The sequence below is a fragment of the Stegostoma tigrinum genome, chromosome 9 (assembly GCF_030684315.1).
Source record: "Stegostoma tigrinum isolate sSteTig4 chromosome 9, sSteTig4.hap1, whole genome shotgun sequence".
Lineage (NCBI taxonomy): Eukaryota > Metazoa > Chordata > Chondrichthyes > Orectolobiformes > Stegostomatidae > Stegostoma > Stegostoma tigrinum.
The window spans coordinates 19,875,199-19,892,746 of record NC_081362.1 but is presented as its reverse complement, the minus strand read 5'-3'; the positions used below and the strand labels follow the sequence as shown (position 1 = coordinate 19,892,746).

Genomic DNA, 17,548 nt, shown 5'->3' with positions numbered 1-17,548 from the left:
AATTGCAGCACTCAGGACAAGGCCACCAATGATGGGATAAAAGTAAGTGAGGAATGGAACAAGAGGATACAGTTGAAGGATTACAGATTTCTGAGGGACATGGGCCTGAAGGAGGTTGCAGCAATATAGAAGAAAAGGTAAGGACACAGTGGGCTTTGAAAACAAAAGATGATAACTTTCAAAATAAATGTAATCAATCTCATGACAATAGAACTATTTGAAAAGTCGTAGGAAACTCCTTGAAGTGCTAGCAAATATTTACCCACACAAATTATCTGGATACTTGTCAAGAGATTACTGCAAATGTCTTCAAAGTAAGGACTGTCGGTGCAAAACAAAGGAAAGAAGGTTCATTCATGAAGGTACCAAACACATTGAGAGGTTTCATTCGGAATGTGTAGAAGCAAAGTCGAGACAATGGAAGGAGCACAAAGAACTCCAAACCACCCATTTATCCAAGCATTCAAGCACCACCTGCCCTCATACGCCAGCGTCTACAGAATTTGCATTGGACTTATCTGCCATCTCAAAACCCAACAAGTAAGAGTGGAAGCAGGTTCTCCTCAATCCAGAGGATTGATGCAACAGTAGGAAATCAGTAATCACAAGTTTCAACATTCTAAGGTTACTAACCCTGCAAGACTGTCCAAATGGGTGCAGGAATTAAATAAGAAAGCCCTAGATACAGCTGACAGCAATTAGCAGAACATTTATGATGTTTCAATTTATTTTATTAGTTATAAAAAAATCAGGGATGAGAAGGCCATTTGAGAGATACGAGTCATCCAATCACATAACAATAAGTGTGATCAGAGATAATGGGAACTGCAGATGCTGGAGCATCTGAGATAACAAAGTGTGGAGCTGAATGAACACAGCAGGCCAAGCAGCATCTCAGGAGCACAAAAGCTGACATTTCGGGCCTAGGCCCTTCATCAGTAAAGGGAGATGGGGAGAGGATTCTGAAGTAAGTTGGGGGCGGGGGGGGGGGGGGGCGGAGAGGAGGACTGAAGATGGATAGAGGAGAAGATAGGCGGAGAGGAGAGTATGGGTGGGGAGGTGATAGGTCAGTCCGGGGAGGACGGACAGGTCAAAGGGGCGGGATGAGGTTGGTGGGTAGGAAATGAAGGTGCGGCTAAGGGTGGGAGGAGGGGATAGGTGACAGGAAGAACAGGTTAGGCAGGCAGGGACGAGCTGGGCTGGTTTTTGGGATGCAGTGGGAGGGAGGGGTGATTTTGAAGCTAGTGAAATCCACATTGATACCATTGGGCTGCAGGATTCCCAAGCGGAATATGAGTTGCTGTGCCTGCAACCTACAGGTGGCATCTTTATGGCACTGCAGGAGGCCCAGGATGGATATGTCGTCTGAGGAATGGGAGGGGGAGTTGAAATGGTTCACGACTGGGCGGTGCAGTTGTTTATTGCAAACCGAGCGTAGGTGTTCTGCAAACTGGTCCCCCTACTTCCGCTTGGTTTCCCCAATGTAGAGGATGCCACACCGGGTACAGCAGATGCGCTATACCACATTGGTGGACGTGCAGGTGACCGTCTGCTTGATGTGGAAAGTCATCTTGGGACCCGGGATGGGGGTGAGGGAGGAGGTGTGGGGGCAGGTGTAGCACTTCCTGTGGTTGCAGGGGAAAAAGTGCCGAGTGTTTTGGGGTTGGAGGGAGTGTGGAGCAATCAAGGGAGTTGCAGAGAGTGTGGTCTCTCTGGAAGGCAGACAACAAGGTTGGGGTTGGAAAAATGTCTTCAGTGGTGGGGTCAGATTGTAGATAGCGGAAGTGTCAGAGGATGATGTGTTGTATCCGGAGGTTGGTGGGGTGGTATGCAAGGACTAGGGGGATTCTCTTTTGGCAGTTATTGCAGGGGCGGGGTGTGAGGGATGAGGTGCGGGAGACACGGTCAAGGGCGTTCTTGACCACTGCAGTGGGGGCACCTCCATTTCCTACCTACCAACCTCATCCTGCTCCCTTGACCTGTCCGTCCTCCCCGGACTGACCTATCCCCTCCCCACTCCCCATCCATACTCTCTTCTCCACCTATCTTCTCTATCCATCGTTGGTCCGTCTCCCCCCCCTCCCTCCCTATTTATTTCAGGATCCTCTCCCCATCCCCCCTTTCTGATGAAGGGTCTAGGCCTGAAACGTCAGCTTCTGTACTTCTAAGATGCTGCTTGGCCTGCTGTGTTCATCCACCTCCACACCTTGTTATCTCACATAACAAATGAGTGTGTTCGCTTTCCAATTGGCACAGAAAGGTAGGTGCATTGGCCTTATTTTAGTTGGCCCCATTTTAGGAACTATGAAGAGAATGCCAGTCAGCACACTTGAAACAGAACCTAATTTGATACAATCCAGGATTGAGTAACAGGCATGGAATCTGTGTTCACAGTTTGTTTAAGCAGAAATGGTGGCTTTACGCCAACACTTATCAATTGTGAGTTTGTTTAGCAGATTGCAAGCTGCTTCTGAAGCTGTAACCATCATGATTTTAACTCTTCAAACAAGTACTTAGACAGAGGTTGCAAATTTTGGCAAAGGATTGCAGCCAATGACAGGGGAAGATCCTTGGCAAGAGGGTGGAGAAGCTACTCCACTTGCTTCATTTTGGTGCACTGTTTTCATTATTCATAAAGGGTGGAACAACAGTGACCTCAAAAAGCAGTTGATGTTGTCCAGTAACACTAAAAGTATAGTACTAATGGAGTCTTATATTGTCAGACATTTCAAATTAGATGCAAACAGCATGCCCTTTCATCTGCATATGAAGGATCCCATGGTGCTATTTCAAAGAACAGCAAGAAAGTTCTCTGGTATCCTAATGAATACTTATCCATCATCCCAATCTGAAACAGATGACGTGGTCCTTCATTTTATAATTGTTGGTGAGGCATCATAAATCCTACTGACTATAGTTTGTCTTAACACACTGGGAAGCCCCGAGGTTGTGAAAGGTGCTATGTAAATTCAGTCTCTTTTTAAATCCAATTTGATTCCACATATTGGCTAAAAATTGGGCTTTTGTTTTAAATGTACTTCTCACAACTTTTGATCATAGCACTTTTAGAAATAAACTCAAATTCCTTGCAAGTATATTACAATTTGTCTGTATTTTTACAGAATGTAGTCATAACCTTTTTAAGGCTAATTCCTATATTCTAGCCTCAGGGCCTGTTCCTGCAACATATTCAAATCACGCTGGATGATTAACACTATGGCACTGCCCCATTCCCAAAAGAAAAATATTCAACATAAAATGAAATACAAAACACATTGCTACGAAGGAAAGAGGCCCCATGATGTGTTTCCCGATTTGTTTGTAGTTGTGTTCAAGATCAAACAATTCTGGAAGGTTGGCAATGATGGTTATAAATATTGTTGGAGCATCACGTAACAATGCATGATTCACACAAAGGAGGATCTGCTTGTTGACATGCAGTGGGCTCGAGAAAAACGTGAAATTAAACACGGTCTGGAATATACAGCTATTTATATAATATAAAAAAGTTATTGAGGCATGGCCCCTATTAAATAGTTTCAGTAGTGTTTGGTTGAAAAGTAGTTTCAATTAAATGGTTTTCAAACACTGGAATGTTTTTCTGACTAGTGAACTACAGGCTAACTCTCAATGCTTTCAGGAAAGAGCTGGACCTTATTGTGACTGGGACATGAATTTCATCATGTCAAAAGTACATGGTTGTACAAGTAAAATTTGATGCATGTCATCTGAGTGATTCTAATTATCTGAATGGCATGAGGGGTTATCACTTTTTCCTTCACTGGCCTCGGTTCATTTTTGGCTTTATCCAGGAGACTTCATGTTGGTGGCACAGTGAATATTGTTTGCATATCTTTGTACAAAGGAAGGAGATTTATTTTTGATTGAAAACCAAGGTGTAACTCATCACTACTCGAGCTGTTGAAAAGCTCATGAACAATGCACAAACTCTTGTTTAGAAACAGAATTCTAGGATATTCATTTCATTTCAGATATCAGCACAGTCAGTCATTCACATACTTACTTATGAATAAGCATTCATTAAACGTGCTAACAAAATGGAATCTAACCCTGGGAACTGTTTCTGACAAGCAGTGCAATGACTCATTTTAGCTCACCATTAACCACAGAATTAACTCCCCTACCCCAGCAGGGATTTGAGAACAGTATCTTGACTTTCATTGATCTGAATGCCAGGACAGACCATGACCCATGGCATTGAGAGACTTGGGCAGATTGACACTCCAGACTAGTGACTGACCAGACCGCTTACTGATCTCTGTGCAGCTAATTGACTGATGTACTGTAACACCTGACTGTACAAGACCTGCAGGCCCACTCCCCAGACTGTACTGATACAGCTTCCTGAACCCAAGTGGTTGACAAATTGCGTCCAAGCCCCTGATTGATAGTGCGCACTGCCCTCATCTTACTGAGTCAAAACCCTTAACTGAAGAGACAGTAGGAACTGCTAATGCTGGAGTCTATGGTAACAAGGTGTAGCACTGGATGAACACAGCAGGCCAGGTAGCATCAGGGGAGCAGAAAAACTGATGTTTCGGGTCTGGACTCTTCTTCAGAAATGGGAGGGGGTAAGGGGACACAAATAAATAGACAGAAGGGGAGGTGATGATGGATTGGGGAGGCGAAGGGGCCTCCTTGAGCTGTCTGTCTTCCCTCCCACTCAACCAATCCCCATCCCAACTCCCTACCTGCACTCATGTTTACTGGCTCTATTCCAACCTCCTTGACCTGTCCATCTTCTCTCCTCCTATCTGCTCCTTTATCCACCTTTCATCATCGCCTCCCCCTCTCTATTTATTCGAGTCCCCTTCCCTCTCCCATTTCCAAAGAAGGGTCCTGACCTGAAATGTCAGCCTTCCTGCTCCACACCTTGTTATCCTTAATTGAAGGCTGTCTCTCCTTTAACTTGCCTGAGCGCTACAACCTGTAGACTTCAAGACATAACAATATGTTTGAAATACCTGCAGTGCATTTGCCATATTCACATTCTGCAGCAGGTGCCGGCAGAATGTGAGATTGACAAAGCACGATGTGTACATCCATTCCCTTGATTGATCACTGCTGACAACCAAATAAGGAGGCGAAACATGCACAGACCAGTTTCACCCCTCGCACCCAAAGCCAGATTTTAAAAGAAAATCACAAATTCATCTTTAAGTTTGAATAACTGCTAAATAAACTACCCAGGATTAGAAGCACATTTCAAGAAAGTTAGCAGGCAGATTTGCAGTTATTATCTCGTTATGGCTGGAGGCATTGTTTGTATTTAAAGAACTGGGTCAACTGCTACTCTCTAGCTCACATTCTTTTCACTCCTCTCCAATAATAGTATTAACATTCCCTTCTTCGAATAGTAACCCATCATCAATAATTTATTATTGAGGGAAGGTGGAGAAGGAAGGACACTTATTCAAGGTTGGTTTGACGAAAGGCCAGACAATAGCTGTTAGGAATTCAATTAGCTAGGAAGCAAGCCTTCTTTCATTTAACTATAGAAGGCAACTGTCAACTCAATTGAAAAGAAAGAACGACAAACCCACATATTCTCTCGAAAGCTAATACAGTATCAAGGACCATACTCTCATTTTTTAATTAATTCACACCAAAAGGAAGAAATGGAAGATAGCTCCGGTGACTACAATGGTGCAAGTTCTGTGTAGGTGGACCATACCCGCAGGGACACTGGGTACAAAACTTGGGTTTAAGTGGTGGTGGTGGGTGCTGGGGGTGGTCAGGGAGGGTGGGGGGAAAAACATTCCCAATGTCACCCTCCCCCTGACAGTCACCTTTGGGTGTGGCTGCAAAACAAAAAACAAGTGTAGAACTGGTATGCAAACAGTAAGTAAGTGTTACTACATAGTAAAGTTCTGTCCCCCATGTCATGATGGGTCTGGCCTCATTGCTACAAAACTCTCCAAATATTTAGACCATTCCTATCACCTGTCCTTCATGGAGGTATTTGCAAAGGAAAACATCGCTGATCGCAAGTCCACCAAGAAGTGGTCAGCACGTAGCATCCTCGAGACCCTACAGGAAAAGGAGAGGATGGATCCTGCTGGGTAACCCCCTAGGTAGACTGCCAAAGTCATTTGGCAAAATGCTCATTACCAGAGCATTCCAACAAGCGCCAAGACATCACAGGCTAATGGTGACATGGGCATTACCTGGGGCTATGCTTCATGTACCTCCAGACTCTGTCACCTCATGCTGCCCTCAAAATGGCTGCAAGGGCTACAGAGTCTGTCACTCAACTCCTTCTGGAATCTGCCTTTGTGAAGGAAGTCTGGAGAAAGAAGCAGTGGTTTTTGTCGACATTTCTCCTGAGCAGGACTGTGCACTATGGCTTGTTCCCCAGGATGCACCCTGGGGCAAATACTGGCTGTGCCTGGAGGCCCATAAACTCAGTGAAAGATGTTCTTTGGTCTGTGCGAAACTTGGTCTTCCACAGCCAGGTGTTGACCTTGACTGAGTGTTGCAGACTAGGACATTCCAAGATTCAGGACTACGTGGTGAGGTACACACTAAAGTTTGGGGCAGCTGCAGGCAGGCACACAGTGGGGAAAAGACTGCCATCTGAAGAAATCTTTCTGCTGCAGCTAAGTGGAAGTCCATTCAGTTATTGGGCCAACATGCAGGTGCTTCAAATGTATGTAAATTTAGTCTTGTACAAATAAGAAATGCCCTTGGTTTGCTTGTTGGATAGAGTCAAATTCCAACGTTTGTTTGTTTCTCCATATGCTACTGTACAGAACTGAACTGTACTGTATTTTTGGACGTGAATTTGCTCGCTGAGCTGCAAGGTTCATTTTCAGACGTTTCGTCACCATTCTAAGTAACATCATCAGTGAGCCTCCGGTGAAGCGCTGGTGTTATGTCCCGCTTTCTATTTATCTGTTTAGGTTTTCTTGGGTTGGTGATGTCATTTCCTGTTCTTTTTCTCAGGGGATGGTAGATTGATTTGGAGCCAATGTGTTTGTTGATGGCGTTCTGGTTGGAATGCCATGTTTCTAGGAATTCTCGTGCGTGTCTCCGTTTGGCTTGTCCTAGGATGGATGTGTTGTCCTAATCAAAGCAGTGTCCTTCCTCATCTGTATGTAAGGATACTAGTGATAGTGGATCATGTCTTTTGATCATGTCATTGATTTGGATGATGTTACCTTGAATGGTGACGAAACGTCTGAAAACAAACTTTCCAGCTCAGCGAGCAAACTCACATCCAGAACCTCAACCTGAGCTACAAATCTTCTCAAAACTCGCTACTATGTATTTTTATAAAACTATTTTATGAGTAAAGTACATTTTTGAAGTGAAAGTTCATGCCAAAAGCAACTTTTAAAATGTTAAAAGGGAATCAAGTTATAATCTTTTTAAATAATGTTACTCTCACATAAAATATCCTCAGTTTTTCGTTATTCAAAGTTTACACTTTTGAAACAGGATTTAGCAGATATTTTCATTGTTTTAATGTGAATTAATATTAAAATAGCTCAGATACAACTAAAGTCAAAGTGAAACCTTTTAAAGCTTTGCTAAATGAATATTTTCAAATAAATTCGATTTAATCCAGGGGATAGAATCATCCCAGCCACCTGAATGACATGGGCACTGACAAAGAAGGTGGGGAAAACAAGTTCGACTAGAAGAAGATTCTCCGTTCTTAATGCAAAAAGCCCACCTCTCCAACCAAATGTTGAGGGTGTATCAAGATTTTCACTATTCAAAGAGGCTTATTAACATTTATCTGCACGGATTAGCACGTGTTTTTAGTGAGTCTCACTTCGTTGATATACAGGTGCCCATTCTCACTTTTATCCATCGGGTGAGAGATGTGACAATTTCCAACATGAATTTCAGCAGGCACCTGACATATCCAGCTCACTGGTTGCTCCTCTGGACTTCTATTTTGGACACCGGTCACTAACATCTCAGGGCACAAGTCATGGACAGCAACTGTTTGCAGGCCCTGGCATCTCATTGCACATCTCTGATCTACGTTCAATACAGTGCTTTGCTGCTGCCAGGGTAGCCCATAGATTGGCCTAAGATGCACTTCAGGGATCCTTTGAGCCTATTAGTGCTCACTCACTTCGTTTCTACTTTGATGTTCACAGAATCTCCGTCTTGCCTTTCAGCACAGAGTTTATCACGTTTGTCAATCAACAGGGGCTGGACATGTTGTACATACTGTGCTACGTCAATCTCACATCTGCACCACGTGCCAGCAGTGTACGCGACAAGCACACTGCATGCTTTTCAAACAAATGGCTGTTTTTCAGAGTCTACAGTTATAGTTCTCAGTCAGATCAAGTGAAACAGCCTTCAATTAAGGTGTCTCGCTGAGCAAGTTAACGGCTGTGCTCACTGTCAGTCCAGGGGCTTAGGCACAATCTGTCAGCCACTTAGGTTCAGGGGTGTAGATAAATCGGTGGACCTGCAGGTCTAGTGCAACAAGGTGTTATGGTAGGTCAATCAAATAGCTAGACAGAGATCAGTAAGGGGTTTGGTCAGACAACAGCTGGGGCTGTCCATCCATATCAATCAATGGAATGGATCATGGTCAGTCCTGGGGTTCAGCTCAAAAAGAATTCAAGGGAGGGGGACAGAGGTGTTTTCACAAATCACTGTTGGAGGGAAATTAATTCTGGGAATTGGAGACTGGAATCTGGCAAGGTATAATAATTAAGGGGGCGGAAAATCAACACAAGGGTGGTAGACAATTGCACAGTAGAGACACTTGCTACTCAAAATCTAAACTATTGAATGTAAGATATGAAAAATAAAATAAGTTAATTCAGTTGTATATATAAAAGGAGAGAGGTGGTGGTGGGGGAAGAGAAGAAAGAGGGAAGAAATGGGAAAACAGTGACAGTGACAATGGTGAGTTTCCTTCATTTGTACTCAAGTCTGTGGTGAGATTTGAAGTCACAATTTATTACTTGACATGGAGGGTTTCATGCACTGACATCCCAAACTCATTACCCATGTACCAGATGCCTAAAGCACCCCTTGCCATTTTCATCAATTTACTGCAGGCAGAAAGAGTTGATGCTGCTAGGACATACCCAGATTCTGCTCTAGTGCCATATTTAAAAAGCAATTGTGCACTGCATCAAGTGTTCCAAGTCCACAGCTACCCTGCACAGTTCGACTTATTTATCTCAAAAGGGCAGATAATGGGAAATTATTGCCTTTCTTTGTGGTCAAGAACCCAGAGATCCTGGTGGACGGGGTAATTCTTCACCTAGGTATGACAGAAAGCAGTGATGCCAGACCCTGTTGGAGGTTGCCACTCAGGTCAGTGCAATCTCAGTCCAGAATAACACCTAGCAGAGTAGGATAGTCAACAATCTTTTCCATGATACAGGGTAAGTGCCACCATCTTCTTTCTACTACCTCATATTCACTAATTTATTTATTCTACCTCTGAAAAGAAACAAGTATGCCTCAGAGAACGTACCAACAAGACTGCCCCCACATCCTCCATCAACTCAGATACTTAACTCTCAGTGGACAGTTAAGTGAGATTAGTGAGGAGCGCCTGCAGTGAGCACCCCAGTGCTGTATTTCCCCAGTTGACCAAGGGAGAAACATATCAGGTCACTGGCACTTGGATGACAGCCGGAGACCAGACATCTGCTCAGTCCTAGGCAGGAGAGGACCTGATGGCGTCATTAATTGACTTCATAAAAATGCACATGCAGACACAGGTGCAATAGGGATGTTTGTCCAACTGACACCAAGGTTGCCGGATAGCTCCAATGCCAATGACATCAGGCATAAGAGTACCTGGATCCTCCGTCGTCAGGGTGGGGACTGCTATGGAGAGCCAGGTCCAGCACACTTGTGGCCTGATGGACATATCTAAAAACGTGACACCCACTTCTCCAATCATTACTGTTTCACACCAAAAAACAAGGTGACAGGGAGACCCAGGCAGGGGTGGACTGAAACTTGACCTCACTCCAGGTACCCCTTCCTCACAAGATAAGGTGATGTCAGTAGGCACCCAACCGGAATAGTGAACCATGTGCCGTTAAACCCACCTACCCTTCCCGAAGCCTCCTCCAACGACACTCCAGAAATGGGTTGGTCTTCCAATTCCACTCTGCCTGCAAAAGCTCAAGCCAAGAAGGGTGCACCTTCTTCTGGCAGGACACAGAAATGTCTGTGCCCTCTAGCCACATATACCTGACCAAAACTCCAAGGCCAATGGGTTCCAATAAAGAGCAAGATCAGAAGCTGAAAGTCTGACTGCTGAAGTGTTTCCCGGCTAGGGGGGGAAACATTGTTGTGCGGTGTCCATTTATCCATTGTCCTAGTGTCTGCATGGTCTTACGAATAAACCATGCCTCAGGGCATCCTGGTCTTCAGTGCATGAAGAATACAACAATGGCCGAGTCACATGAGTATCTGCTATGTATATGATTGGTGGTGTTCCCACATGTGATGGTAGTATCCATGTCAATGACCTGGCACGTCTTACAGAGGTTGCCATGGCAGGGCTGGGCAGTGTTATGTTTGTTGTCCTGAGGGCTATGCAGTTTGTTGTAAACGACGGTCTGTTTATAGTTTGGTGGTTGTTTGAAGGGGAGAAGTAGGGGCACACGGGTGATCTTAGTGAGATGCTCCTTATCAGATGACATGTTGAAGGCTGCAAAGAGCATGGCGCAGTTTTTCTGCTCTGGGGAAGTACAGGACAAAGGGCATTCTATTGGTCATGTCCTGTGGTCTGTCTGCTGAGGAGGTAGTTGTGGTTTTCCACTGTGGCACATCATAACAAGCGCCAGACAGGAATGTTCCCTCACAGTAGGGGAACACTTCAGCAGTCAAGGATATTCAGAGATAACAAGGTGTGAAGCTGGAGGAACACAGCAGGCCAAGCAGCATCTTAAACATCAGCTTTCCTGCTGTGTTCATCCAGCTCCACACCTTGTTATCTTGGATTCTCCAGCATCTGCAGTTCCTATCATCTCAAGGACATTCAGCTTGATCTTTGGGTAAGTGTCCTCCAAGGCAGCCTTTGAGATTTACAAAAAACACAGAATCCCTGAACAGTAACTGATAGTCAAGTTCCATGCCCATGAAGACAGCCTCAACAGTGATCTTGGGTTCATGTCACGCTATGTGTGACCTCACCACTCTTCTGTATTTGTAAAATCTTCCTTACTGTCCTGTTTTAACATCATGTTCTTGACAGCAAGTTATGCTCTCCCTACCTCAATTAGTTTGTATAGTCTTGGATTAGTTGTTACTATGGTTAGACCTTTGGCATGCAACTTTTATACTCATGTTGTTATTCCAACTGTTTGTTTTGTCTCCAGCACAACCTTATTTCTATTTTTTGTTTTAATTATCTCTCTGCCTCAATTCATTGAATTATAGGTCAAACCTTTTATGTACAATTCGGCTGCCAAAACTTTACTCACACGGTCTGACACTTTTGATCACCTGCAGAGACTTATTATTCAGCCTGTTGACACTACTCACCATTTCACTGCCATTGACCTCTCTGCCTATAAATCCTTAGCCTGAATACTTTTCTTCACATCACATGTTGGGGCAGTGCTCTGAAAGCTTTTGATTTTGAATAAATGTGTTGGACTATAACCTAGTGGAGTGTAACTTCTGACCTTGTCTTGCTGCAACACAATATAGAAGTTGCAAGTTTTGCTACACAATGTCTTCTAGTCCAAAGTGTGAATATAGCAGCTCAGCTTCCAATATGGAAGATGCTTACTACTTTGGCAATAAGAGTGGATCACTCTAAGCCACAACACACTACTTGCACAACATCACAGCCATTAGTGAGATTCATCCCTGCTCCTGCAAGATATGGTGAAATGTGCTCCGGACCAGGATTTGTACTCCACAAGGAGGATTAATGCCCAAGGTTCACATATTACAAACACTCACAGCTGCCTATCACCTCTACTGTGCGGGGCTGTGTTGCTCTTTGAAGGGGCTCACAGCGCTGAAAGTGAACTCCCTCCCTCACAGAACAAAACACTAACCCCAATTTTACTCACCCCAGCCTCAGCACAACAAGTCAAAATGTGATATAGAAGTTTACTTACTCCCCTTTCCCTACCCTCTGAAACCAGGGTATTTCTAACGGTTGTTGAATCCTTCCCTGCCCAAGTGATCTTTTCCCCTCAATCCTCTGTTGCCTCATGCTTTAGACTTAGTTGCCCGTCATAACTGTTATCCCCACTGCATCCCAAGTATCCTGTCTACAATGCCCTAAGTGAGTTCTCTAGTTTCCTTCCTAAAGTAGTGACACCTGATAACCCCCACTTGACTTTTCGTGAATAAAGCCACAGGACTGGCCACAGTCCATCCTGCCTGACTTAAGAGTGACCTGAACGATGAGTGACCAGTTCCCTGAATGATCTCAGTGCAACTCACTGCCTGACTTCACACAAGGGCCTAGGCTTTTTTTTGCACTAGACTGAGGGGGAGGGATGGTTGCCCTCCTCATGACTGCCTCAAAACAGCAGACTGATTGTATCAGTCTAGGGGGTTGGGCACAATTAGACAAAGGTAACGTCAGCATGGGGAACATCTGACTGAGGAGTGCCTCCCTTGGGTTGAATGAGAACTACATCCTTCACACTTTGAGGCATGGCCACTCAGTTAATGCACACTTAGTGCATTTGCCTCACATGTTTGCTCCCTTGAACGATGACGAAATTGAGAAAGATGCCTAGCTTTGCGTCTGCATTAAAAGGCAAGGCAAAATATAAATACTGAAAACCTTTAATTTTTGGCTCAGGAGACAAAGTACAAAAATGCAAGGCAAGGCAGATACACCGAGCACATGAGTACGTGCAAAAAAAAAGAGTGAGCACTAAGGGTGCAAGCGAATGTTCCTGAGCTGGAAGAGCATGTAAATGAAGCAATATTAGCTACTGAGATGTTAAGTCATTCAAACAAAAAAGAAAAAGAAAGCCTCTCCCCACTCACTAGTGAGAATCTTGTCTCACCACTCAATATTTGTCAGCAAAATGGGACCTTTCACTCAAATGTTGAGAAACTCCTTGCTGGCTACCTTATGTGATTGTCCTAACTTTCTTGTCATGACGCAGGTCATTCAGAGGCTGGGAAGATTTTGCTTATGTCTCGAAACATCTGCATTATTGGACCTGATCATTCACTCATTTAAAAACTATCCCACTGAAATATGTCTTTTCATGACCTCTTCTTCAAAACCTCCAACATACATCGCTGAAGCTAGGATATTGATGTCATTCGAAATTTCTTCAATTCTCACTTAAAGACATTCTTTCATAGGAGGACCACTAAAGATGTGTATAATGTCAACAGGAAGCCATATATTGTAGAATAAAATGGTAATTATATAAACAGGTACTAGATGTACACAATGTCAGATAAATTTTCTAACAACTTACAGTCTTTCAGGTTGAAATCATTGGGGGCCTTGGCAGACCACAATCTCATGGTGTTGACAGTGTTATTCTTAAATCCTGGCACTGGAGTATCATATGGCATGGCAAGGACAACCTGTTTCCATTAGCATAAGGTCATTAGTTGGCACATAAGACTTTTCATCAGAAACAATGAAGCAATATTTTCCAACAACAATTAAATAGTTATATTATAGCTTTTAATTTCAATGCAGATTGTTTTTACTTGTACTGGATCCTAATTACTCTCTTTATGAGATTCAGCTATTCAGTTATACTTTACCATTCAATTAGATTCTAGGTGACCTTAACTCCATTTATTCTCCATTATTCTCTTTTAACTACCCTACTCAACAAAATTCCGTTGATTCAGTCTTCAAACTGCAATTGTTTCCCTGTAGCTATGCTCCCATAGAATAAGGAATTCCACATTTCCACCGAGTCTTGCAGATCAGTCCTCAGTCTTCCAAACTCAAAAGGAATTTGTCACCATTTGTAAGCTATCTTCACAATTAAACTTTCTAAATCTCTTATTCTGATACAGTTGCACTCTATCCCCTTGAAAGTCTTACTCCGGGGATGCAGTGCCCCAGAACTGCGCCTGTTACTTAAGGTAGCATCTGACGATGGCACTGTACAATGGCTGCATGATTTCAACCAATTCTTTGCATTCTAGCTCCCTCAGATGTAAACCAACATTCCTTTTCATACCTGCATATTACTAAAGGGTTTACTGGAGAGTAAAATTGGAAAAGCATAACTGGAAAGAAAAAAAATTATCTATGGGCAGTCTTAGGGTTGCAAATAGATTTCTTCTTGAATCTGTTTGCAAGTCAACACTAAGTAAAACAATACAAAATAGCTATTTGTAAGTATAAGAAAGTGTTCATATGGCAGATCTTTAAAATTAGTATTAATACACCCCAGTACGGGATCACACATGTAAGTAAGAGAACCTGTAAGTTGCATGTTCATAAATCAGTGACTATCTGTAATATTTCAGTGTCACATCACTCAACGCACCATCAACTGAAGACAAAATCTTGTTTCTTTTTCAGACTCTTAGCTACTTGCGTGAAGGGTGAATAATTTGAAGTAATTTTAATGGATTGACTCAACACTGGCAGCCAGCACCACCACCTGTTGCTGTTAGGAATTGAGACTAAAATACTGCAGCAAAGAGTGGGAGATTATAGATTTGAGGAGATGACATTCATTTCATTTCTCAATTGGAACCAAAAATCAAAATATCTACTCGAAAGGAAGAGCTTGAACTATGGGGAGGAAAACAGGTAACTTGGAGCTATGCGATTAGTTCTTTCAGAGAATGATAGGAGTTTTCTGACTGTGTGATTATGTGAATACATTCCCCAGCTGTTAGTTTCATACAAAAAGATTTGAAAACAGAACTCTCATCCCTGCAAACAAAATGTGAAGATTCAAGGGGCTGAAATAGCTGATTCCTGTGCCCCTAACAAAAACGTTACATCATCAAACCAAGTTTCTGAAGGAGGGTCTAGCCCAAAACGTCAGCCTTCCTGCTCCTCTATGCTGCTTGGCCTGCTGTGTTCATCCAGCTCTACACCTTGTTATCTATGACTGAAATCTGTGGTTTGTTCCTAAAGCTCCTACATATATTACAGGTTATGCAGTACATACTTGAGTATCAACCCATCTGATGCCATCTGCAGCACGTTCGACTCGCCCATAGAAGTGAACAGGGAGCATGTATTCGGGCCGTGCCTTTTCCCATGGGTTACCATATCGCAGCCAATCATCAGCTTCTTCTACCTGCAAAGAACATTTTAAAAGCTATTCCTAAAACAACATGGACTAAAAACAGTTGCAAAGTATTATCACCTACTGAATGTTCTTGTTTTCTAAAAGTCTATTTATTTTCTAGCTTAGAAAAAATGATCAAAATGAATATAAAAACATAAAATACAAGCACTAATTTTTGGTATAAGTATAAAAGGAGTAGATTACATAGAGAATATGACAACGGAACAGGTCACTCCACTTAGATCTATGCCAACATTATGCTCCACTAATGCCTTCTCCTGGAGAGCTAGTTAGCTCCATTGGCTGGACAGCTGATTTGGGCTGCAGAGTGATGTCATTAGCACAAGTTCAATTCCCATGTGAGAGACCATGAAGTCCTGCTTTCTCAGCTGGTGGTGACCTTCAGGCTAAACTCTAATCAATCAGTTATCCCTTTCTAATGAAAGCACAGCCGGAGGACCTATGGCAAAGTTAACTTTATTCCTCATCTAAATCTAATCACTGTAACCATCAAATGCAGGTATAGTTTCTCCTTAACAGCATTTATGCCATTTGCTTCAACCACTGCCTGGGCTAGCAAGTTCCTAATTTTTGCCACTCTTTGGGTGGAGCCTCAGAGTTACTTATTGGATTTTGTGAATACTATCTAATAATGATGGCCTGTCTGTTATAGTCTTCCCTAGAAGTGGTAACATTCTTTTAGATCTACCCTATCATAGTGTTTATGACATTTATTAAATCTGCCTTAGGCTTATTTTAAAAAGAAAGAAAAAAGTCAGATCAACAGCACTGACCGAGCCTGTACATCATTTCCCATATATACACACTCTTGTATTTCTAGTACAAATCATAGCAAATCTTTTCTGCACCCTCTCCAGCCCAACTTTCACAGCTCCTACATCGAGAATGGTGAGGCTGTTCAGAAAAACTGGAAACAAAAAGGGTTGCTTGACAATGAAAAAATGTCCAACTTCCCACCCAAGGTTTAAACAGTGAAGATGACAAACTTGCTAGCAAGCAGCTAGGCCTAATTTTACACAGTTACATCTCATTGCATATAAATGAAGTGATATTAGGTACCAAATTTCCTATTCTCCCACTCAGCAAAGAGAAACTAAACAGATAATTCCTGACATGAAGGTCAGAGCAGGTGCCTGGCAGTTCCAGCCTCCATTTTGGGTAGCAGTTCCCAACATCTCAGATATTGCCCGTAGAGTGTACACTGTGTGCGCAACCCATCCAGAGCGACTGGCATCAGACATATACCAACATCACCACATCATCGTGCCACATTTTAGACTTAATAGAAAAGAGATCATCACTTCAGTGCTGAACCTGGGTATGCACCAACAGCGTAATGATGTTTTTCCCCACACTGTCAGGAACCTGTCTAGCATGTTGACATGGTTTTGAGCAGTAATCTGTCAAGGAGGTGGACAGATTGATACAATACAGTGGCATACAGCAATGTCACACCTACAATATTTGTCAGCAGCTTACATGGTAAACGCATGACCATTTGGCTGAAGCAGGGGCATGTTTCAAAGTCTATGGGGAGTAATCTTTAATCAAGGAGGAGCATGGTTAGTCAGGGGTCTCACTGACGTCAGTCAAGAACACTGACTGACCACAGTACAGGGGCTCAGGCACGGTCAGTTAGCTACTTGGGGAAGTCAGGGTCTACGGGTCTATATTGCCACAGTACGAGGGTGCTGGAAATTGTCAGTCCTGTAAATCCAATGTAACCACTTCAGGGATTAATGGCAAGTCAACTCGGGAGCTGCACTGATACCACCCATTCATCAGTTAGGGTCAAGGGTCACGTAGACCACAGTCAGTCCTTGAGGGAAATCAGAGAATCTTCCTTGAGTTTCAGTGAGGCCAACACTGTGGTAGGGGAGTTGAGAAAGTGAAATGTGGAAATTGTAGGCAGTATGTTGGGATACAAAAGGGACAAAATCAGTTAAGGCAGACAACTGAAAGCAAGCGAGACAGGTATCAATAAAAGCCACCATCATCCTGATTTTGAATACTGACAGCTTACGTTATATTAAAAAAGTTGAGCTGCTTCCGACATTCGAGGGAGTTTTCAACCACTGTGGATGGGAAGTTGCAGTCCTTGAAAAACAAAGGACATCTGGGACGTACGGGAGTGGAATGCCTCTTCTCGGGAGCAGATGCAGTGGAGGCGAAGGAATTGGGAACAGGGGATGGCATTTTTTGCAGGCAGCTGGGTGAGCGGAAGTCTATTCTAGGTAGCTGTGGGAGTCGGTAGGCTTGAAATGGATATCGGTTTCCAGGTGGATGTCAAAAGGTGG

The 17,548-nt window shown here is 43.3% G+C and overlaps 1 protein-coding gene across 1 annotated transcript in view; it reads right to left on the bottom strand.

Moving 5' to 3' along the window:
• The window catches only part of LOC125455149 (glycogen phosphorylase, brain form), a 100,189-nt gene that overhangs the window by 57,538 nt on the left and 25,103 nt on the right, over nucleotides 1-17,548 (bottom strand). Inside the window, exons 5-6 of the mRNA XM_048536824.2 lie at nucleotides 15,108-15,239; nucleotides 13,434-13,545 (exon numbers count right to left, since the gene is read on the bottom strand). Of these exons, the coding sequence (XP_048392781.1) occupies nucleotides 13,434-13,545; nucleotides 15,108-15,239 (244 nt within the window). The remainder of the gene's footprint in view (nucleotides 1-13,433; nucleotides 13,546-15,107; nucleotides 15,240-17,548) is intronic.